Source organism: Squalius cephalus, assembly GCF_949319135.1.
Source record: "Squalius cephalus genome assembly, chromosome: 9".
In the NCBI taxonomy this organism is placed as follows: domain Eukaryota; kingdom Metazoa; phylum Chordata; class Actinopteri; order Cypriniformes; family Leuciscidae; genus Squalius; species Squalius cephalus.
In genome coordinates, this window is record NC_137130.1 from 25,814,593 (window position 1) to 25,840,259 (window position 25,667).

The window sequence follows — 25,667 nt, forward strand, 5'->3', positions numbered from 1 at the left end:
GCTAGTATTTAATTAAATGCATTTATGATGAAATTACTACATTTTCATGTCAATCTGGTCAATCTGTATTCATTTTGACCACAAACCGTCACTTTAATTCAGCGCGTGCAGCACAGCAAAAATAGACTCGGTGCGGAAACGATCGCTGCACTGCTGTATACGCACCGCACCTGGAACGGATCGACGGACTGCAACCGCGTGCATTGTGAAAGCTCTGACCTGTTAACAAGGGTACGGAAAAATATACGCACTACAAACGGAGTATGTGTGAAACGGGCGTTAATGTGTTACGTTAACATACTGGACACCTATTCAGCCTGTGCCTGTTGTTCTGTGTGCGCTACTGTGTAGTTGAATAACTTGCCTTTCCTGATTAAATGTCTGTTCTTGGTCTTGGATTTTGTGAAATAAATTTCTAAATAAATGCGACTTATAGTCCAGTGCGACTTATATATGTTTTTTTTCACTTCATGAGGCATTTTTTGACTGATGCGACTTATAGTCCGAAAAATACGGTAGTTTTTAAAGTGGGTTTGCTAGTTTAGTTTAGTTTTGGTTTTTTGAAAATGCTTAGTTTTAGTTTAGTTTTTATTCGTTTTAGTGTTAGTTTTAGTCTTTTTTTGTAATTTGGGTTATTTGTCAGGGGAAAGATTCAAAAAAGTCAGAAAAAGTATTGTGTAATAATAAAAACATAATACAATTTTAGAAAAAAATTCACACCCCATTGAAATTCCTTTACCTCTTACAAAATCCACACGCTGTACCAAAAATCTACACATCTTCTATACAGAATTCACACCCTATACAAATACCACAGCTGTACAATTTTCACACCCTATACTAAATTTACCCTATGGGGAGAGTGGGGTGATTTGTGCCAGGGGGGAAGTAGTTCCACCCCTTGTTTCTGGAAAACCATAGAAGAAATTGGTCATGTGACCACATCATTTTGAAAAGCAATCACTTTTACTCATCCTCCAAAGAGACACATGGCATGAGAGTTGAGCACATTTTAGTGCAAAAAACAGTTTTTTCCCTTTCAAAGTAAAATTTCTATGATTAAGGTTTTTTGATTGTAGTGTCTGAACAATTATAGACAAGTTTGAAAACATTTCACACATGTTTTAGTGCTTTAGTAGGCTACACAATGAGTCTATACAGTTAGCATGATGTTAGCTCTTAACTGCTGGATCATGCTAGTTTTTCAAACTTGTGGGTCTGGGGTGATTTGTGCCAAAGGGCCTGGGTTAAGTTGTGCCAGATCCAGACCACCTAGACCTACATACTCACAGGGGATAATCTTGAGAAGTGAGGAGATGGGCATGCCTCATCATTGTTTGACTTAGGCCTGCCTGCTATTTGTTTAATTTAGCTAACACTGATTTCAGTTTTGAGTTTGCACTATGTTATTAAAGAGAAGTTTTATTCCGTTTTTAAGTGGCCTATGTCACAATAGTATGTTTAGAAATTAGCCTAGTCACTTTATTCTTATATGTTACATAATTGACAGACAGCGCTATGTCAACAGGCATCTATTGCCAAAGCCTTTTTGCCTGAAATGATTCACAAATATCATATATTGTGTTGCTATGGTGCTCTAAATGGTTGCTAGGGCGTAGCTTGATAGCTTCACAATGATCCTGAGAGACTGATTGGTCGTCTGAGTAAAATGAGCCCACCCCCTTGTCTCTATGACACTGTGATCCAGAGTTATGTTCAATACAAAATCCCTATGCAATTGACCATAGTAGGAAAAACGCATGCTATGGTATTCCAGGGTGACAATATCTAAATAAACCTTAAATGAGTAATTTTGTATTGAAATTGTCTTGCTTTCATATAGCATTACAGTTCATAACATTAAAATGTTCTGTTTTACTTCAGAAATCACTGGCACAAATTACCCCAATGTATTGCCCTAAAGGCACAACTTCCCCCGCACCAGGGGCAAGTTGTGCCATGAGACCACTTTTTCCCCAAAAGCTATATTTCTGAAACAATTTATTTCAGATCCAAAGTTATTGTTCTCAGGGATGCACCACATCCTGAAATATATGTACATCCTTAAGTTGAAGGAATTACTGCCATGGCCTCACTTTAAAGTCACTTTGAGTAAAAACTGGCACAACTCACCCCACTTTCCCTACAGTCAATAGCCTACTCATCTGGATTGAAGCAGCAAACATTAAGTGTAAAAGTAAAAAAATGACATAACATTATTTAATATTTGAATCAAAGCTTATATAGTGTTTTGACATCGACAACCACAACCAAAAAGTGCATCTTACCTCAAACTTGCGACTAGTTAACTTTCTAAAAAAGGCGCAATCGCTTCTCGGGTCGACATTCACACACTGACAAAATTATATTCAGAATTTAAAATATTTTGATACCACTTTTTAATGTGTGATTGTAAGGTGTTCACGAGATAGAGATACTAACCTTTAGCGAACTTGCTTTCAACGTCGAACGAACACTCGTTCTCATCATAGACTGAGCTGAACGAATACGCTGCGTGTTTTAAATAGCGTTAAAAAATGAAAGACCTTAACAAAGACGAAAACTAAGGACATTTACTCTATAATTTTATTTTATTTTAGTTAGTTTTGCCAAACACACATTACAGTTTTAGTTAGTTATCGTTTTTTTGTAATGCCTCGTTTTTATTTTTATTTCAGTTAACGACAATGTTTTTTCCCACCTAGTTTTTGTTTTTTCGTTAGTTTTCGTTAACGATTATAACCTTGACCCAAACTACAAGAATGTCCATGTAATGACCATGAAATCGAAATTGACAATTCTTATTTTTTATGATATGTTGCAGTGTTTATTAATGATTTATCTATGAACTGAACAGCTCTAATATGAGCCATGCAAATAAAACAGTACAGCTGCAAAATATGATATAAGCTACATAAATCATTAAACACAGTCCATGACATTGTAAAGCCTGTACTTGTGCCCACATCAAGCACTGGCCTTGGAACAACGTAAGAGAGATAGAGAGTTTACCAAGAATAGTTGAATGTTTTAGGTTCAGTAGTTCTCTGTGGGCATGAATAAAAACATGAAAACTATCATAAATAGCATTATAAATGAAAGATGTGTGGCAAAAATGCCAGACAACACAACATGGACAAAACAAGGACAGCCATCAGTATCCTTTTTAGCAAGGAAAGGCACTCGCCTGATTGCAAGGCTATCATGCGATTGCATGGCACGCTTTAGTTGTGATGATGACGCTGTGTGTTATCGTGATTTTACAACTGTTCAGACACAACGCCTAAAGCAAGTGTGTGATGCCAGTGACTAAAATGTTAGGTAACTTGAGTAACCTTGAATCTTTTGATGAAAAAAATAAAAAACATAAAGTGGCCTGTGCTCATGCACAATCGCAAACCAAGTTTGAGTCCAGCTCAAGTAATTTTCTGATCCCAGGCCCAGTTTTCCCATAAGCACTATTCTTAAATCTATTCTTAAATTGTCACATTTGTAAATGAATCCTCATCTGCATATCATTTGCATATGCATATTCATCCATTTGATAACATGTTTAACGGTACAAGACATTAGGAAAATATGAAATACGGATGTGCCGTCACATTACATTAATAAAAATCATTTAGTAGCCTGCCTTGTTTTTGAATAAATAAATCAAATAGTGTAAAATACATTTCAGAGAAAGTTTATCTCAATCTTTTCCACTGGCCAAATAGTATTTTTAATTGATTTATATTTTTAATGGAAAAAGATAGGCCTTGTGCATTATTTGCACAAAACTATTTTCTCAGACAATCTGCTACTATCATGATAAGCGCTTATCTCTGTAGTTAATACATTAAAACACAGCATGCCAGAGGAAAAGTGTTCAAAAGCATTGCATCCACAACAAATATTTCTATTTATTGAATATACATTTTTTTGTAACTTCTCAGCAATGATTTTATGTAGTTTAAGTGTTTAACTCCATTAATGAGAATGGCATATTAAATCTAAATGTTTATATCAGGAGTAAAACATAGTTTAAATCATTATTTTATTTATTTAAACTGTTATTGTGAACATGCACTGTATTAATGATTATGGCTCATAATGAAGATTTACAGATTTCCTTTATCTAATCTGCCGTTAGATAAATATACGTCAGTTTCATTAAACGGTCCAACGCGCTCGCTGGCGTGGACATTTAAGAAGGGATGGATATTTGCTTCAAGTGATAGGCTTGGTGAGTGAAATTATATTTGTATTATCTTTCTTTATATGTATAATTTTCTTTAGATTTTCTGTCTAAAAGTGACCAAAAAGACATTTAACTCAAGCTCACCATAGGTGTCTTCTCCATCTCCAAAAGGTTTGTACGCATGGGTCAGAGTTTGCAAGCAGGTGCGCAAATTTTCCTGTCAAGTTTGTTTTTATAAATCACAACTGTTTTGTGCGTACGCAACGGTTATAAATGAGGCCCCAGAGGTGGAAGGAGATTAAACCACATATGAAATATCTACAAAGTGGATTTCCAAGATAACCACTCCAACTAAAAATATCAAGTGCACACATGTGATTTGGTGTGTTTGTGGTAATAACATTGCAGTCAGAGCATTTTGCACATGCTTTTGACAACATTGTAATCGCGGCTTTCACTCAGGTTAAAGAAGTTCCTGAATTCCACTCCGCTACATTTACTCCTTTAGCGGACACTTTTTTCCAGTAACTTAGAAATGAGAATAGTAGCACAACATAACGAAACTATTAGAATACTACAAATATACAAATCATGATATGCATATTTGAAAAGCTTGCAATAACTGAATGATTTCAATACTTCAAAAAGTTATTAAAAGTCTGTTTTAGGTAGCAGAGAACTGTTACTTGGAGTTGTGTGTGTGCACTACCGATGACTTATGCAAGACAATCAACAATGCTCTCATAGTAATCTAGTCTGAGAAGATAAGTTGGCTGCTGTCGACTTGTTAGTGCCAAAAGAATGTGAAACGTACAATCAGGGTATCTCCTGATCATATGTTTTTTCGATTTAATATTGAAATCAGAAAAATTTGAAAACGGTGCCTTTTTCGTGTTTCTGCATGATTTCTTTCAACTTGATAATGATCTGCGCTTCACTACAATGTAAATACATTCGCTTCATGCTGTCCACACAGCTTTGCCACACAGATTTTGATAGTTTGTCAGATTAATAAAACAGGCGATGCACCAAATATATAGGCTAGGGAGTAGATGTGGGAGCAGATGGGAAGTCAATTAATATTATGAGATAAACTAATATTTCACGCATAGGTTGCCAAATTTATGCCTACACAGAAGAAAGACTTGTCTAGGCTCTTCACCGGTATGGTTTGTGTCGAGCCATTCATTTGGTTGTTTGATGAGAAAATGTAGTTGCAATGAACGCTTTAAGAATCCTTATAAATGTAGCAGCGGATGACTATTATTGTTGCACGGAACTGAGGAAGGACTGATGATGGCATTACTGTTTAGTTATTCCAGCCCATGCAGAGGTTGAATATTCATAGCTGTGTATTAATATTCTACCACTGAATGTATAAACTAAAAATCAAGTCGAATTCTTATTTTTTTCAGGAAAACGAAAAAAACCTTTCATATTTCACATACTAATTTACTGTCATCAACAGTTTTATGTTTGGTTGACCAATCAGTGGAAAAGGGCGTTTAATTCCCACCCATGTAGAGATCGAATATTAAAGCTATCCATTTTGGTTTTATTGTGTTTTCATTTGCTGACAGTGTGATGAAAATGAACATAAAAACATGACCAAAAAACATGGACCTCCTTTTATATATGTTGGTTATATTGTTTTCAGTTGTAAAATATATTTAAATTTAATTTACACACTCAAAGCATTATCATCTTACATACCACATTTCACATTATTTAACAAGTTTTTAAATATCGTGTAGCGTGTATAGTGAACAGCATAAGCAATAAGTAGCGCTACCATACCACATGTCCACTGAGCATTAATATTGTATCTATATACATATTTGAACGGATTTATCCATTTAAACAATGTATGCATAACAACAACTTTGATAAGTATGCTTTTGAAAGTAAGAGATTTCATTTATAAATCTTACTCCAATCACAAATGAGTGTTAATGTGTGGTCAGAGGAGAACGGAGTCTGTCTGTAGTCAGAAAAGAAGAGAGCAATCAGATGAATAGGGAAGTCAACTGCTATGGAAGGAAGCACATCATTTCAAGAGTGAATAGACTGAAGAGTAAGTCTAATTGAGCGTGAATGATTGCAGGGAACAGATGAAGCACTTCCACCAGCCCAATGATTTCACCTCAGACACAGATGTTAAGATGGGTAAGAGAAAGATGGACAGATAATTATAGAAAGGAGGAGTGTAGTAGTAATCCATAGTACCCCATAGTGCAGAAATGAAATAGCTAGGGGAAGGAGTGGGCAGAAATGAGAAGGGTCATTTCTACTGTAGGTCTACCTAATCTTAAGTTTGACTACTAGCTGCTGATATTGGTGAGATACTTCCCGGTGAAAAGTCATTTAATGCTTTGAATTACAGGAGAGTATTGCAGAATGGCTTGCTTCCCACAAATAAAAAGTTGTTATCTTAAGAGGAATAATCAGATGCTATTTTTAAACAAGACAATTATCCTGTCCAAACTGTGAAGACAACCAAGAAGTGGCTTGAGAACAAGTCCATTAGGCTGATGTTTTGAGTACAGATTTGAAACCTATAGTGCATAGCAAAGGCATAGTATGAACTGCACTGTATGCATTACATATACAGATTCTTAATAAAGCAATGAAAAATATTTAGTCAAGAGTAGCACATAATGTTTTTTCTTTTGTTGTTTGATTAACATTAACGACAAGCTTATATGAGGCTGCTGTCACTTTAAGACCTTAAGCATTGATCCAATATAATGATAATTTCACCAAACTGTTTACTTACACTTTAGACATAACTGACTGTGTTTGCATGAATAATCACCAAGATGGGCATTTTTGACAAATTTGTGTATTTGACTGTTCAAGTGAAATAAGCCATGAAAGTAAACTGAATTCAGCACTTGTCCTATTGTTAATATTTGGTCTCATATTAAACTCAAACGAGCTGGGAGACATTTTTCAACTACTCATTAACTGTTTGAAGCCATTAACATTGAGTGGAACAACACTGACTCTTCTTGCTGTAAAAAGCTGACTGCAAGTTGGGGAAGGTTATTCCTGTGCAATTCTTTCTAATTTCCTGACCAGTGTTGGTTAAATGGTTAAGACTATTAAAAGACCACAAAATAGTTGGCCATTTTTGGCTTGGCGTATTTATTATTTATTTTTTGACCAGGAGTATGTTACACATAAGAAAGAAAGAAATACAGGTTTAAAATGAGAATGAGTAAATGATGACAATTTTCCTTTTTGGGTGAACTATCATTTTAAGTTGTGTTTTAAGCAAACAAAATGACATTTTTAAATAACAGAAAAATTACTTTTATTTTTCTCCAGTCAAAGACTTGTTTCCCCTCAAATGTCACTGAATTTCCTTTTAAAAAGATGTCAGTGTCAGATGCCACATTTGACAGATGCCACATGTCACTGATGATATTCAAATCAAACTTGTGAGGCGGCATTTCTCATGTGGTGACATGTAGAGCCACAATATGTGGATTGGTGGAACAGTGAATGAGATAAAGACAATCTGAGAGTGACACCAAGTGAAGAAAAACAGATAAAATCAACTGCACCAAAGGGTGGTGCCAATCAATCATATCAGAATGTTCAACCAGAAGACACAGACAGCAAATGAAGCTGTCACAGAGAACCAGAGAGCCAGATGATCATTGTGATCTTGCCTATGTCTCTCAGAGCCCAAAGATATCAACCATTAGATAATGCCAAGGTGTGCATGACTTCCTTTTGTCCTAATTAAGAATTGATGTAGCCCCTAAATGTAAGCATTAGGCAGTTTAATTTTGCATCTAACACTAATCCATTTTAAAGGTACATTATATAACTTTTATTTGTTCAAAATGTGCAAAATTTAAATAATGAGTCAGTATCCATACTCCAAACAGTGTTTTTGTCTTATCCTGAATCACTATGGTATTCTGACTTTATAACACGCAATTCGGACTTTATAACTCCAATTGTGAGTTTATATCTAGCAATTCTGACTTTAAAACTAGCAATTGTGAATTTATATTATTTATATCAGAATTGCGAGATGTGAACATGCAATTGCGAGAAAAAAGTCAAAATTGTGATATAAAAAGTTACAATTTTTATTTTTTATTCAGTGGTGGAAACAAGCTTCCATAAAAGTCTGATGCTCTCACCTTGTGTTGACATTGTGAAAATTGAAGATTTATAAATTATGCGTGGTGGGCCAAATGTAATATATTTTAATTTATTGCTAGGTTGTTGAATTTATTCCTAGGTTTGTGAATGTAGAAGACATTTTAGTACAAAAATAATCATTGAATCATGATTTTTCTTTTTGTGAAAACATTCATATGAAGACTTCACACACAAATATGTGCATGTGAACGCTTGCTGAATAACAATAGCAAAAAATGCTGCAAATGGCTCACCATTACTGTATGCTTTACATTCAGTTTTTTAGCAAGACCATAGGCAACTGCCTTGTTGTGTCACTGCCCAGTCAGCTGATGAACTTATTTAGCTAGAATTGGTAATGAACATGTTATCTCCATTATAGGGTTCCCTTGGTGACCCAGGTGATTCTGGCCCTAGAGGTGATCCTGGCCCCCCAGGACCAAAGGTACATCACACACACAAAGTCAGTCCTCCAAGCATCAAAATGCTAGCCTTTTGATCTACAATAAATAGCTGCAATTCTTGTATCATTATTTCAAGTTCTTAGCTTCTTCCTCTGGTAATTGGCTCTTACACAATACGTCTACTTCTATGGTATGCTGCTCGGGTAAGAATGTGACAGCAAAGAACAGAATAGACTAGAATAGGAATGGGATGGCACATTTTTCAGCTCAAACTCCCAGGTGGCTAATTCTCTACATTAATACACCTAGCAGGGAGCAGAGTGAAAAAAAAAATCAAGTGCAGAAATCCAGTTGTGACTGTTAATTTCGTCAATTTAGCCTTAGCCTGTGTCAAATGTACCATGTCCTGTTTTTGTTTAGTCAAGTTTTAGTTGGCTGTTTTAGTCACTAAAATGTCACATTCTAGTCCTGCTGTATAATGGTTCAATTGATAATTATTATTTTGTTAAAAAGTATACAAGCGATAATTAATGTTAATTAATTTTTTACATTTCATCAGAATTATTGCACTTTCACCTATAAACAAAAATTAAGAGAATTTCAATCCATACTCATGGTTTATCATCCACTTTCCTGATTTATTATATGCTGTTTATCACATAACTTAACACACTCTCTACATTATTAAAACTGGTAATACAAGAAACTTCTGTCAAAAATTTAAAGGGTGAAATTCCTAATAGTAATTTCTGCTGGGCGGTATACTGGTTCATAACGAATACCGATGTTTATTTTTGTTATGAGTTGAATTTTTAATATATCGCAATACCCCGGTGTATGTCGCTTTAACACCGATCGGAAAGCGACGTGACACTGTTTGAGAGGAGTCGCTTTTCATGGTTGCACTGTGGTGAGGGCACCGCGGTGCATGACGGTGAAGATGGATAGGTTAAACTATAATTGATAGCTACCGAATTATATTACAGTGTTTCCCATACATTGGTTCACAATACCAACACAGCCTTTTGGAAAATCTATTTGTGGTTGGCATTGACATTGTTGAATAAAACACGAGCACTGCATGTTTCAAAGTCAAAATGCTGTTTTTATATGAATGTATCTGAAGTGAACTGACAGTCTTTAGAAAAGTTTTGATGTTATTTCGATTGAATCTTTCTTTATCTTTCCTGATAAAGCAGCGTTTATGAGCTGCTTTGTGTACAGCCGTTGCCGGGGAAAACCGCTGTTTCTGTCGCTCCTAAAGCGCCTCCTGCTGGCCTGGCACCTCTTTGTAAACAGCCTTGCAAACCTGTATTAATACTAGTGTGATTTTTTTCTACAATATTCACTCGTGACAGTAAAATAGGGCATATACAGCAGTATTTCCTATCTCTGTCAGTCAGAATGTGGTTAACACCCAGTCATGCTTGAAATTTAAAAAAATAAAATAAAAATCATATACAGTGAAACAGGTATAATTTTGAAAAATACAGTGATATGGATTTTTGGTCATACCTCCCAGCACTAGTAATTCCAATAATTCCAAATGACATTAATGGGTTTTTTTTATGTTTATAATAAAACAACAGCAAAAAAGACTGTTCTCTCTCACAGAGAATAAATGCAGTAAGTGCATTTATTCAGCAACCACAGTTGAAAACAACATAGTTCAGTGTTTGGATTTATTACAGTTCACCGCTGAGAAGGTATGATCGCAGGTTTAGTCGCAGCAAACAGCACAAGCGGCTCGTGAAGAAACACAGACTGACTGAATGAAACTGTAAATTAAGTAGAATATCTCCAATGAGAATCACTGAACTCCAGTTTGTTTGTTGATGTCTTCTGTGTTTTCAGATCATCGCCTGTGCTTCCACAGTGTAGAGAAAGTGTATGAGCATGGATGCCAGATTGCAATGATTAAGTAAAACATTGGGCAGAAAAAGTAAAAATTGGGGGATTTAAACTCTATAATTAAAATTTGGCAACCGAAATTTGAAAGCTCGTAGAACTGCAATATTTTGTCGACAAAGAGTTTTTGCTAAGGTTTTTTTTTTTTTAACTACATTTCAGCCTTGTCCTTTTTCATCAAAGGCTTTGCATGCTGATATAGTCACAGACATTGTTTAATGACCTTGGTGTCGTCTCGTCATCGTCTTTTCTTAGTCATAGAAAAAAGATCACTGATGATTTTTTTCCCCCTCAATTTCACTCCTACCTGTTTCATGTAGGCATAGCACATCGTCTCAGCAACACGCTTCCCCTCATCATAACAGGCCCGGGGACCAATAGGGTTCACATGACCCCAGTACTCCTCATTCTGGGGGTGCACCTCTGGGTCTAGCAGATGACACAAACACAGAAATATGATATATGATACACCACCCAATGGATCAAATACAAATATTTAAAATTTTAAAACAAGAGGGAGAACTATAAGTGATGAAATTGAAATATAAACTTCACACTTCTCAAGTTTGCATCATCACAAAAACATTTTGACCAAAATGTTGCTCATTAAAAATATGTTTGTGATGATGCAAACTTGAGTAGTATGCTGGATATATGTTTAACCCTCTGGTATTGCTCAGTTGGGAGTCACACTTGTAACTGAAATGTAACTTTATTCTATGTAAAATCAATGTAATACATTTTTGTTCAGTATTTTTTTTATTATTATTATTTTGTATTTTAAGAGAATTGCTAATTAATATTTATGCAATAATTATGTTCCATTTTTTCCCATTAAAAAATTATATATTTTTTTATTATTACTTTCCATTAAAACTGTATTTTATGTAAAAATACAGACAAGGCCTTTAAAATCGAAATTTTGAAGGCAGATTAGTGTCATCTTGTGGGAGTAAAAAAATATAAAACATCTGTAATGCCATGGGGTGTAACCACTAGTTTCCTAAATAGCTCTAAATCAATTCTTTATTTGATTTAACACATAAAACTTGTTTTTATTAGTGGAATTGGATATATATATATTTAGACATTCGATTCCATCACTGTTACATTTTAAGTAAACATAAAATCTTAAACTTTGTTAATTTTGTTAATCTTAGACATGTTGTTTTTTAAATGTTTGACTGGACTTGCACCTGAGCCACTTTGTAAATTTGTGAACAGGCTGGAACCCTCCAGATCAACAAGAGCTGCTACATGTGGAGACTGTAAAGTTCCATTTTGTAAAACATCTTTTGCCCAAAATGTTTTTTCTGTGAAAGGAGCCAATCTGTGGAACTGGCTTCCTACAAATATAAAGACTTTAACTAAACTCTCCATCTTTAAAAAAACTAACAAAAGCCTGGTTCATACAGCAGCAGCAGTGTGATCATGCCATATGAGATGTATAGCTGTGTGAATGTGAGGTGTGCATCTGTGTGAGTTCGAGTGAATGTGTTTATTTACTACACTTATTTTTATTGGTTCTAACTGGTTTCTGGACATTTTATTGTATTCACTGTAAAATTTTTTACTTCTTTATTATCTTAACTGTTAAAAGCCCTTCTAGGGACAGGTGTTGCGAATTAGCCATGGCTATAAACACTGTGATACAGGCATCGGATTGTTCTTTATGTAATAATCTATGTTTTTTTCTATTCAAATAAACAACAAAATAAAATTTTAGAGTATCAACTCTTCACTGCTGTGCCCACCCAAATTGCTCCTTTTTTTCATATTTGCTTTGTATTTCCCATTAATTACCTATACAACACAAGTGTGACTATTTTTTTAATTTAATTTTTTTTATGATCATTTAGATTTTTTTTTTAATTAATTAATTGCACAAAAGAAAAAAAAAGAAAAAAAAAATGTTGTGGTCACATAAAAACTGCCGCAAAAGTCACTGAGTTGCATACCATTCTGATGAAGTAGAAATGTTTCAAAATTCAAAAATAATAAAAATAATAATTCCGGTTTAAAATAATTGAACACCACCAGAGAGTAAAAAAAAAAAAAAAAAAAAAAAAAAAAAAAAAAAAAACCCGATAAAAACAAAACACGTACGAAAATAGCTGCACCAACCAGATTGGTCAGGAAAATATACAGTAGGCCGAACAAAAGAGAGGTAGCTGTAGAAAGGAATTCATCTCTGTTCACTGTACGGATAACTCATGAAATCAGAACTATATATGGTCTGCTTAGGGTTACCAGGACAAAAGCGTGACTGTGGCAAGTGCTCATCCCATTACTGTCAGGGGAGTCCCAGAAATCCACCCAGCAGTTTACAGTCCAGAACCTCCTCGTATACTAAGATCTGAAGCGAGCCATCCTGCAGCGAGTCGGCCTTAGCCCAGAGCGGCAGCGGCAGCGCTTCCGGTCACTGGGCCTGGGTGAAAGTGACCGGCCTTTAGTGATGGCCTATGAGGATTTGGTGAATTCAGGCTGTAACCAAACCTCCAGTCATCAAAGCCTGATTCAGCCTGGGGCACTGGATAAACTCTACATGGTTCAGGTGAGGTGTGTGCATGGGGATGTGGTGAGATATCCCCTAATGTCTTTGGCTATACAATCTTGGGGTCAAAAACATAAGGTACAGGTGGCGGTTAGTTCGTGCCTCAAACATCCGCTAATTTTGGGAACGAATTGGCCAGCTTTTAATCAGTTATTGGGGTGTTTAAATGCGGATGTCTCTTGGAAAAAGGAAGAGAAGGAAAGTTGTAAAGCAACTCAGTTAGACAGAGATGTCATGATGGGCAAAGATACAAATAATAATATTTGGACAGTCTGCAGCTTTGGTAGAAACCCAGTGGTAAAAGCGCTGTGATCCATAACCAAGCTTGGTAATGAACACCCTTGGACAGAGCACTGCAATAATCTAAAATAAGACTGGGAAAACTGCAAACAAGTTTGTCCGGATCAAACTGAAAGGTAATTGTTATATCTGTCAAAATACACTGAGTTTCGGAGCCATTACAGGTGTAGTTATTGATGCAGCTATATAGATTAAGAAATTATGTTGCCAATTTTGGTCGATCATTTACTCTGGTGAGAAGAAATTATTTTTAATGATCATTTTACATGTAAAGTTAATTAATATTATAATAGTTTAGATTCAAATTATATAATTCCCTCAATAAAGTATGTTTATGTTCTCAAACCAATTTTGCCATTCAGAGTAAAAGAGTGGTTCTTGGATTTCATTAAAAAGGCAGATTTTGAAAGCTTGAGCCAAAGGTAATAGCTAGGGTGAAAGCAGGATCAATTTTTTTGCACATTCAAACAAACAATCCTTTAAAGCAGCCATCATGATGAATAGTAACTCAAGCAGTTTAAAGGCAATCAATAGCACAACAAATTACTTGATGGCACTGTCACTTTCTAGTGATAATGGTTTATTTCTTGCATGTAATAAATGCCATTAGCAAGAGAGCAAACAGAAATAATATGCATGACAAACAAACAAAACATTAACTGCACATAACCAATTACTACGGCTGGGTTGAAAATATTGATTTCTCAATTTTAATCGATTCTCATTTTGATAAACCAATTTAGATTAAATCCAAAGAATCAATCTATTAGTCTATGATGTTTTCAGATGATGCCTGAAAAAACATGATGCCTATTTACTTATGATATGAGACATTCTCAGCTTTTCAGTTTTATTAAAAATTTCAAACAATAAATACCACTTTTGCGCTCTTTATTGTGGCATGACAGATCTGTCCTATGACAGTTATAACAGCCAAAAAAAACATAATTGGAGAAAAAACAATTGTCATCAAAATTATTATAAAAACTGCCTTCTTTGTGCAATTAAAATGTATACAAATTTGTTTATTTTAACCTTTAATATAGTAATGTACCAACTGACAGGGAGCCCTAAATAGTTATAACAGCATTAGTTGAAAGAGATTTCTTTCTTTGAGAATTTCTTTTTATTGTACCTGATAATTTTTCTCTTGGATAGAAATTCCTAATTCCCAAATGAGCTGATTATCCAACCATCAAAATGCTGAGGATCAATTGCAGTTTCCTCTCAGTTGTTCAAAAAAAGTAAACATACTCATTTCAAAGAGATGTGGGATCACACAGAGAAGGTGTGGGTGAGACGGGTCACATTAGGTAATCTGGTAAACAGATTTGCCATTTCAGGTGCCACAACCTCTCAGCAGTGTACAGTACTTAATTAAGGGGAACTGTCTAATTAATTGACATGGCCATAATATATTTGCTTTTAGGACAAATTATTCGTGTTGTGACAATTCAAGAAGAACTCAAAGCAGCTTCCACTACATCACTTCTATCATCACCATGCTTCACAACTGTGATCGGATTCTTTATTTTTACATAGAACAGCCATAGAATCCTATATTTACCAAAATTTTTTCAATTCCCAGACTCATGCACTCTCAAACTGCCTGAAGCACTTCATCCCTATCTCTTCTAGTCTTTGATCTCAACTCACATACCTAAAGGCATATACCTAAACTAATACCAACTTGACTACAGATCTCTGATACCAACAACCAGGTTCACACAGATTTAGTTCTGTCTGTGTCTGAAATTTTAGGTCACTGTTCTGCTACAGCAGACTACTTCTACAACAAACATCTAATGAAAAAAAAAACAATAGGAGAAAAGCAATTGATGTGTAAGTGCGTTTATGAGAGATATAAATAATATGTTATTATATAATATGTATTATATATATTATTATTATTAATATGTATTATCCCCTTCCCATCACTGTAAGCATTAGAATGGAGACATTTGTACACATACCTCCATACACTTCTGAAGTGGAGGCAAGGAGCAGGCGAGCTCCGACTCGCTTGGCCAATCCTGTGGACAGAGAGAGACATGAACAAACCAGTTGTTAAATTGTATCTACAAGACAGAGTCTGCCTCATCAATCAATTTGTGACTCCCATTGGGTGAGTCAGAAACAACCAGACCAGACATCAATCAGAAAAAGGCTGCAAGGAAAAAGCAAAGACCATCCTGATCAGGATATCAGCCAGAGAAAAATAACATTCAACAATTCACTTCTTTCACAGCTTAATGTATGAATTGAGGTGTTAAATTCTCTTTTTTTTGAAAAATAAAAAATAAAAACATTTAAATTACAAAAGGACGTGCAAAGGATGTACAATATGAACGATTACCTACAGACTGATGTCTTGAGATTTGATTTAAGCTTATGTTTCCCTGACATAGCTGGTTAACAAAATTAATTTCAACGTAGTGATGAAAATGAAATGCTCAGTGAGTGGAGCTAAAAGGTTAATGCTCCATTGCATTTGAAACGTATGGAGCTGGTTATGTGACGCAAACGTCAAAATGTATTTGTTTACGCACTATGGTTAAAAGGTTTTGAGGTCATGGTACTGTGTAGGGGTGGGGGAAAAAATCGATTCTTAGAATAATTCTAATAGATGCATCGCGATGCTGACGTGGACGAATCTGAATCGAATCACAAATGTCAAAAATAGATTTTCTAAATATTAATTGATAACGTAATGTTGACGGAACGCAAAAGGCGCCTGGACAGTCTGTGGTGTTCAGCTGTGCACATAACAGCAACATATGATGGTGGAGCGAGAAATCCGACCGGAACCCTGCATTAAAATCTAGCGTAACTTTGGCTTTATGAAGTTGAAGGGAAAAAGGACCTGGATAAGAGCCACACTTTATGCAAGTAGGGTTTACTCTACGCACTGGTGTGTGACCACCACATTGTCCAATTGATAAGAGCTGCAACTACTGTTACATACGTGAAACATCAAACGGCAAACGAAACGAAAGTGAAACGAAACTGCTATTCGTTTGAGCTGTGCAGACTCTTTAGCGCAGCGCGAGTTCAGAACAGGTTTACTCGTGGGCCGATCTCAATCACGCGACACTGTTATTACACAGCGCTGGGAGATCCAGTGAGAAAGTGTTTGAATTCACCGCAGAATTAATAATATCGCAGCGAGATCTAATTGGAAGCATTCAAATTTGGCATAGAATTCTGTTATAAACCACACATGTCAGAACAAACAGCGCTGATGTGGAAACCAGGACAACCTTAAAAGCTTCTACCCAACTCGGAAAAGGCAAAGCGAACAAACTCAAATCAAAACAAATCACTTCCATTTGTTTAATTAATAAAACATATTGCAAGTAAATTCATTATGGATCATTACAAATACTTTCTTTTAAAAGTACCAAGTAGTCACACAGGGAGAAAAAAGAAAATCTGTACAGAAAAAAAAAGATGCATCGATAATCGTTTTATCATCGCATTGCAGCCCTCTGAATAGCAATCGAATGGAATCGTGAGGTGCCTAGAGATTACCACCCCTAGTACTGTGCAAGGAATTGTGTATAATTAATAAGTCTTCATTAATGGAAAATATGTCCCTGTATTCACAATCTGAGTAAAAATGGCCAAATATATATATTGTTATATTTTTGCTGTTTTGCGAAAAATATAGCCAGTCACTTATTTCCAATGAGCCTGGGTTGCATTATCTTAATATGTGTCCACCTTATTATTTGTCCTAGTTGTCTATTTTTAAAATGTGGCTGGTTGGTTTTTTAATATGGCATGTCAAGTTTAAACTGTTTCAAGACCCTGCAGTCTGTTTCTTTCACTTCTGAGCACCCAGGTACTACACTTTAACTGGCAGCTTAAGGCAAAATCAAAAGATTGATTTAAAGGTGACATATTATGCCTCTTTTCACAAGATGTAATATAAATCGTTGGTGTCCCCAGAATGTGTCTGTGAAATTTCAGCTCAAAATACCCCCCAGATCATTTATTATAGCTTGTCAAAGTTGAACCTTTTTGTGTGTGTCCCTTTAAATGCAAATGAACAGAAAAAGTCAGATGGCAGAAAAAGTCCTTGTATGGTGTTCGGGTCTGTAGGACCCGTTTTCATTTTTTATCAAATGAAAAATGATACGATTAATTTTTTTTTCAACCTCAGACTCATTGGCCTTGGCTCATTTTCTGTGAAGAACATATATCAGAACACATTTTCAATGACCACACACTGTACACCCCCCCCCTACACATTTATATTACACACAGGATGTGCGGGTCCACTGGACCCGGGGCTAATAAAAGTGTGGAAAATTTAGGTCCTGTGTACCTTTACTCTGTCCTCCTCCTGTCAGGCCTTGCTGTTATTGTGTGTGTGTGTGTTCTTGTATAGTATATGGTTTATGAGGACACAAATGTGTATAATGACTTGGGTATTAGAACGTAAACATGGTTTATGAGGACATCTGTGTCCTCATAAACCAAACGGCTTAAAAACATACTAAATGGTGTTTTTTGAACTTCAAAAAAGGCCAAAAGTTTTCTGTGATTGGTAGGTTTAGGGGTAGGGTTAGTGTAGGGGGATAGATTATACAGTTTGTACATTTGTAAAACCATTACGCCTATGGAGAGTCCCTATAAACCACATATCCAAGTGTGTGTGTGTGTGTGAGTGTGTGCGTGTGTGTGTGCGTGGGTGCGTGCGTGCGTGAGTGTGTGCATGCATGTGAAAGAGTGTGAGTGCAAAAGTGAGTTTTGTTTCTACCCCTGCCGTTCCCGCACAAGGTTACAATTCTTAAATGTGATCTAACAAAGGTAACAATATTAACCATAAATGCTGTTTATATTGCTTGTAATTGGGATGAAGTAAACATCTGTTGAGTATTTTAACATAAATTGTTTGATTATGTTGAATTAAAAACCCAAAAATGCAGCGGGTCCACCAGACCCACGAACACTGGCTGAATAACAAAAATATGAACACCACACAAGGGTTAAACACACAAGTATTTTATGAATGACAGCCGTTGGACCTCTGTGAAACAGATTCCACAGACATAACCAGGCAATAACCTGCAAAAGCAATTTTATGTAATTGCAGGTAGATGGAAAATAGATCATTTTATGTCAACAGAAATAATTATGCCCAAAAAAAACAAAAAAAAACTACATTATAGTCTTTAATGGCTACTACTTACAGACAGTGGACATCTGATAGAAGAGTGCAAAGAAAGTGTACAATGGATGATAGAAAACAGGCTAACTGTGGCGAGCAAGACGAGGCGCGAGGTCGGTGGCGTGATTGCTGATGAGCGACATCTGCGCGACGCATCGGTCTCGTATCTCTCACGGAGGAGCGGAAGCATAAAAGGAGGAGCGACGACGGTGAAGGACGAGAGAGGCCAGGCCTGGATTTTATTTGATGTTTTGTTTCTGTTTTATGTGGCAGCAGTTGTCCGTGAGGGACTTTAGTTTTGTATTTGTTTATTTATTTATTAAAATCTGTTGATTGTTCACCAGTTCCCATCTCCTTCTTCCCATAACATCTAACCTTGCTACACTAACCTTTTCAAACATAACAGGCAAAAGATCAAATTGAAGTAAATGGTTTTTATACTTGGTGCAATTTACTGACTTTACTCCCACAATACGATTACCAAAGCCAGAGGCTGTTACACCTTGTTACCTGGTAAACAGTACCTGAAAGCATTTAGTTTATATCACAGCTCGTCCAAAGTCGTTAAGTTCGGTAAATCTGCAGTTTCCTCCTAATCTCTAACTGTTTCTCCACCATATCGCTTTAAAAAATAGCATTCTCTGCAGAATTCAAATGGATCCGATACGATTTCTGGTCTGCGCCAACTCGTGCATATGAGCCGCTCTGTGCTTTCGCTTTTCGCTGCGGCGGTTCGTGTGACTAACATGAAACCAGACTTCATTCTCCCCAATGGAAAGCAAATTTACACTGTCTGAATCATTCCCTATCCTCTATATAGTGCACTATGTGCCACTCACCATGTACAAGATAGTAAATGTGTAAACAAGTGACCAATTTTAGCTGCAGTTCCTATTTGGGAAACATTGTAACATGTTGTCACTAAACTTAACAAATATCTGTTTAGTTACCAAATGTTTTGACAATCACAATACAGATCCTGCTTAAATGTCCCTGTGTCTGGACAGAATGTTCAAAATATATTATTTTCTTTTCATACTTGTTCTTATTTATTGTTCTATGTATTTTATACTATTGAGACAATAACAAGTTTGCAGTAATGCAAAGATGTCATTATTTCATTTTGTAAAAAATATTATTTTAATTTGAAAACACTGTGCATTTAGTTGTTGTTGCTAGTTTGAGTTGATAAATACACATTTCAGCATTATCACTAATCCGTGTGTGCATTTTCCTGGAGAACAAAGCGAGTTGACTCATGAAACCATTTGTTTATTATATCGTAATCACAATATTGACCTCAATAATCGCAATATGACATTTTCCCCAAATCGTGCAGCCCTAACTCACACACACGCGCATGGCATTTCAGCGCTGTGTCGGAGATGTTAGTGTATCTCTAATAAGATCGATCACAAACATGATCCCTGCACGATCGAATGTGTAGCGTCTAATTAACTCACTGACATGCATTGTGTGCAACACATTTCTTCTCCCTCTTCACATTTTGTCCATTTTCTAAATGCTAAATAAACTCTTAAGCCTCTTAAAAGTCCTTGTCCGTACTCCTAACAATTTTGGACCTTAAGACCTCTTTTAAGGATTAAGGATACTTTTTTCTTTACAAGGATCTTTTCTTTAATTGTAATATGAAACACCCACATTTCTAAGTATTTTCTTAGAATTTTGTCACTAGGAGCAACTATTTGCACTAAGATTTTTCATGAATACAGGCCCAGATCTGTTGAATGGTCATCACAGATGAGACAGTTGAGGTACAAGATTCGACCCAATCAGCAACAGTAGAAGAGCATGTAACAACACAAAAGTAAAATGGTAAAGCAAAGGCGCTGGTCCATCATGCTGAGTTCAATTTTTCTGTTCAGTTTGAGGCACAAGATAAGAGAGAGCCTAATTTTTACCAAGTAATACCAACAATATTGGAAGTGTCTTTTCGTGATCTTTCCATGGATTTTACAGCATATCAGATGGTGGATGCCAATTGTGAACGTCTTATGACAGCAGCCATTGGAATTGCTAACAGCTCTTACTATGCAGACAAAATGACCCTTGATTCGGTCACTTATTGCAGATACCCTTTTTCCATGACACACACACACGCACACAAAATGGCTTTGCACTATCCTCTAAAACCTGCTGGTCTTGAACCAGAAACCGCTAATGTCATTCCACCAACGTTTCAAAAGTTCACAATAACTTTGTAAAGGTAATACATTGATTTAAACTTCTCATTTCATAAGAGGCACAATCACTTTATATAAAGAACAGATTTATTCACATCTAAACATTAATCAACACACATACACATAGAACATAAAATACTGAAAACGGAAGCTCAAATGTGCTTGCTTGACTTGCAAAAACCAATGAGGTTTGTTATCCCAAGTCACACAAGCATTTCTTGAGCATTTAGCAAGTACGATTGATATTTGATGTGCATTGATCCACGTTTATATGTGAATAAAACCCTGAATTAAATATTTTCTTCAGCATTTAATTAAGCAGCTCTATTTCACATGGATTACGTATGATATGGATCATGGACATTTTAAAGTGACATCATTTTGGTGGAATGGAATGGACATAAATCTCTCAGATTTCATTAAAAACTTAAAAAAATATTTTGGGGTAATACTCACCAAGCATGTTGAGAGTACCAATAGTATTCGTTTTCAGTGTCTTGATAGGGTTGTACATGTAGTTGGGTGGCGATGCAGGCGAGGCCAAATGATATATCTGGTCAACTTAAAAAGAGGGGTAAAAAAAACAGAAGTTGAAAAGTGAGAGGGGAACTGTTTATTGAGTGATTTTCCATTTAGAACCAATCCTCTTGCCAGAGGACAGATTGGACAGATACAAATCAAACACACACTTAAATTTATTCCAATATAAACATCATCCAACTGTACAATGATTACAGATACTGAATATGGCCTAAAGCTAATCCAAAACAACAGCCCAAATAGATGGTAACCATCTGCCCGTTCATATGCCCAAACAAATGAGCTGTCTTGTTAATGCAAATTATTGTTTAAAGAGGGTTTTGTGGCTAAAGATCTTAATCAGTATTTGAATCTATAATTAGGAACCAATTTTTTAAAAAAATGTGCTTTTCCTGTTTTCCAAGAGACACTTATGAGTACTCAGCCATTGGACCAATGCCACAAATGAAGGCTTACTGCAGCTCAAACTGGATGCATCATCCTTTGGCACACACACAGACATAGCAGAAAGGTCATTCTCATTACCATTTGTCAATGTTCTGTCTACTATATGCAATCTGATGTCAAACAGACCAGGTATAGGCAAGTCAATATAATGGATGCAGAACATAAACAGACAAGTTCTCATTCAACCTCCTCCAACTTAAATATAGCGAAAGGCAGGGATCAGTTTTAGAGGGCTGAGGAAGGAGATGAGTCAAAAGAGTAGCTGATTGAGGCTCAGTAGGAATGAAAAATCAAAGAGCAGAGACACGCTGGTCCTATGGTTTAGTTGGCATGGAGGAATGGTGCAAGAGTCCTTTAAGGTCAACCCCAGGAGTCTTCAAACTGTTTCAGGCCAAGGACTCATTGGTAAATAGAGAGATGCGTTACAAACTTTATAAAACTGAGTGTTGCAATTTTTAGCCTGGCCTATGATAACATGTGTGTAGTACCATATTAATGTATTCACATACTTTAATATGTTTACTTTAGAATTAAAAAGCCATTAAAGTAATGATTAATAATTAGTGATAATCCTGTACATTACATTTAATGAGACAATACACATTTAGTTAAACATTAGCCTCTTTAGCTTTGTCGAAGTTTGAAAGTGAACTTATTTTTATTTTTTACAAAAATTAGTTTGAGATTAAACAAAATGTGGGCCCTGGTCTACCTAAATGGTCTTTCTTGAGGATATAAGAGGCAACCCAAGAGCCACAGTCACTTAGTCAGTCTCAGAATTTCCATCTGAAACAAAAACAACCAAATCGACAAAAAAGTGGGATATAAAGTTGTGCTTGAGGACAACTGCTAATTTACTTTCTACTTGCAAGTTTAAGTGCCTCAAGCAAGCAAAACACTTTCGTAACACTTTATTGTAAGGTGACGTAGTTACACGTTACTAAGTGTAGCCTACTAGTAATAACAATAAAATTATGCATAATTACAAGTAATTAACTCTAAACTAAACTCTAACCCTAACAGTAACTCTATAGTAAGTACATCATTAATATTTCTCATATTACTCAATCTTACATTTAAGCACAATGTAACTACGTCACCTTAAACTAAAATGTAATCAACACCTGAATAGCTTTTAAAGACTCAATGACATGAACAAACTCTGCAACTAGCTCCATTATCAGAAGGGCTCATTAGCTGCTTTTCCACTGTCTGGCCAGTGTGAGCCAGGGCTAACAACGTGCCGGGTGGGGCCAATAGCCTCGTAACTCAAGCACAAGGCCAAAATCAAACTGCGTTTCCACTACCGGGCCAGTAGCCATGCGGCACTACCTTACAACTCACCCTTAACATGCCTCCATAGAACAACGTCACAAAATCCCACCATTTCACAATGAGCATGACAGAAGTGAACCATTGGTCTTTCCTTAAGACTCCAGCATCAATAATTAACCACTGATCAGGCACTCGGTCAGGAAAGGAGCCAGTGAGTTGGCCACCCTGCTCACGACTGCTGTTTCTTTCTTTTTTATCTTGACCAGAATTGAGTTTACTTAGACATAGAACCGTCTCTTTACAACCACAACACAGGGAGACTTTTCAGGGTTGCACGCAAACTTCGCCTCAGTGCCAGGCACAAATCAAACAAGAGTTGAAAACAAAACAAGAAAAAACTAAACAAAACACAGATGCCGAAGAAGACTTCCCCCACCGAACAGTAGATCCCTGAACAGTTGTGTAAATACAACATGATTAAATGTGGAGATTATTAAAGCAGCGTCAAAAAAAAAAAATGCAAGTATTTGTTATACATACGTCACATTTATGAACATCGCCCTCAAATGTAAACTGCTATGTGAGCTCACAATATAAGGCACATATTAAATTTAATTTTTACCTGTAATTTCATGCATAAATAAATGTGAGTCCTGTTAATTTATAATCGAATACAGACGCCACTTGATCTATTGCACCACTACCTCAATTACAATCAAGTACAATGTATTCAGTAGGGTTGTAGGCACTAAAACCAACCAGTACTTTATAGTCAAACTCATTTTTTATGTTTGATTAATGAACATTTCTGTGCCACCCCACCCAGACAGGTTGCTGGCCACCCCAAGGAAAATATCCTGGCTCCGCCACTGCTAATTGTTATCGCAATGGTTAGCATAAGTCGCCTTTAGTATTGTATATTAATATCTCACACGGTGATCAGAACTCCCATCGGATCACAATCTTAAGTAATTTCACACTCACTGGTGCCTTAAAAAAAAGTGAGTTTCGAGCTTAAAATTGTTTTAAATGTCTTGCCGTAATGTTGAAGTTAGCTGGTAGCCTGATTTGAAAACATGGGAAATGAGCAGTGGTGTTGACCCTCTCCATACGCCACGTTAATGACCACTCCTTAAGACCCAATTGGCCCGCTTTGGACCAAGGTATTCAGCGGACTAAAAAGGTCTGGCCGTTGGCCCCGAGGAAGCCCCAAAAGTGACAGTGGTAATGCAAATGGCCCTGGCATGCACATTGCACAACACAACCATGCTCGCTTTTGGCCCGAAAGTGGAAATGCAGCTATTTGTAGCAGCCTGGTTACTTGTAAACCAAATTTTGACAGGCTGAAAAAATCCTGCTCATGGAAGCTGCCAGACAAGTATGAGCCAGTCCATGGGCATGCTGTCAGAGGCTGAAAGTGACATCTAAAGTGCCTGCTGACAGAATATCTGCTAATTGACCTTTACATCACAGTAATTTGACTGGCTTTATTAAACACAATCCAGTGTGACATATTTAGCATTTCCTGTGAAGCACAAATTTCTTGATAATGTATTACTATTAAAATATCAGTACAAATGTCATATCTAACTCAAAAACATGTTCAGTTTCTTAGTTTAAATGTCAACATATCTGTGACCGATATTAATTTGTGTACAATGAAACCACAGTAACAAAAACTAAACTAGGCATTTAGTTTGCTAAACTGTTTGACCATTTGTTAACATAACGGTTATATGGGTTGCCAGAGACTGCCAACCAGAAGTAAAAATATTCCAGAAAAAAAAAAAGAAAAGTGGTTTAGCATAACCTTTAGGCCTGGTATCACAGATGGGTTTTAAATTAAGCCAGGATTAGTGCCTTAGTTCAAATAAGATATTTAACTAGCTTTTATAAATGTGCCTTAGAAAAAAAAAAGAAAAAAAAATCATTACTGGTGAGCATCTTGAGACAGAACAATTGCACTGACATATTTCAAGATATGCCAGTGTAAGTTGATTAAAGTTAAAACAGCTAAAACATGCATTTTAACCCAAGGCTAGGCTTATGCCTTGTCTGTGAAACCGGGAGTTAATGTTATTATTTAAGTTTAGAGGCCATGTGTGTACAGCTACAGAATTGTGCCGGCTACAGAAGTTGTAACACTGCCAGAAAAAAAGCTGTGTGTTGATTGTGTTAACAATGCTATAAGATTAAAGGTTTGAGCATGTACAAGATTTGGCGTAAGAAGTTTGTGGTCAAAGAGTTGGGCAAATCATAAAGTTCTGAACGAACAGATGCAGTTTCGTTCATGCGGTTTCATTGTAGGCCTATATTGTGAAAGTCAAAAATTTTGAATATCCACTCTAATCTAGACAAACACTGCTGACGTCACTGAGTAATAATAGCATTTTGGTGGAGAAAGAGATGTGTGCACCACTGCGATACGAATAAAAGATGGAAAGCCATTGTGTTTGTGAATATCTGTGGTACATTTACATTTAGAATTCAAACAATTTGACTGATTTAACGGTTTTCT

At 36.1% G+C, this 25,667-nt stretch overlaps 1 protein-coding gene across 2 annotated transcripts in view; it reads right to left on the reverse strand.

Moving 5' to 3' along the window:
- Positions 1–25,667, reverse strand: part of uxs1 (UDP-glucuronate decarboxylase 1) — a 99,563-nt gene that overhangs the window by 32,388 nt on the left and 41,508 nt on the right. For both annotated transcript variants that reach the window (XM_079880865.1, XM_079880864.1), the window contains 3 exons: positions 21,344–21,448; positions 15,481–15,540; positions 10,961–11,082 (listed from right to left, as the gene is read on the reverse strand). In XM_079880865.1, the coding sequence (XP_079736991.1) occupies positions 10,961–11,082; positions 15,481–15,540; positions 21,344–21,448 (287 nt within the window). The remainder of the gene's footprint in view (positions 1–10,960; positions 11,083–15,480; positions 15,541–21,343; positions 21,449–25,667) is intronic.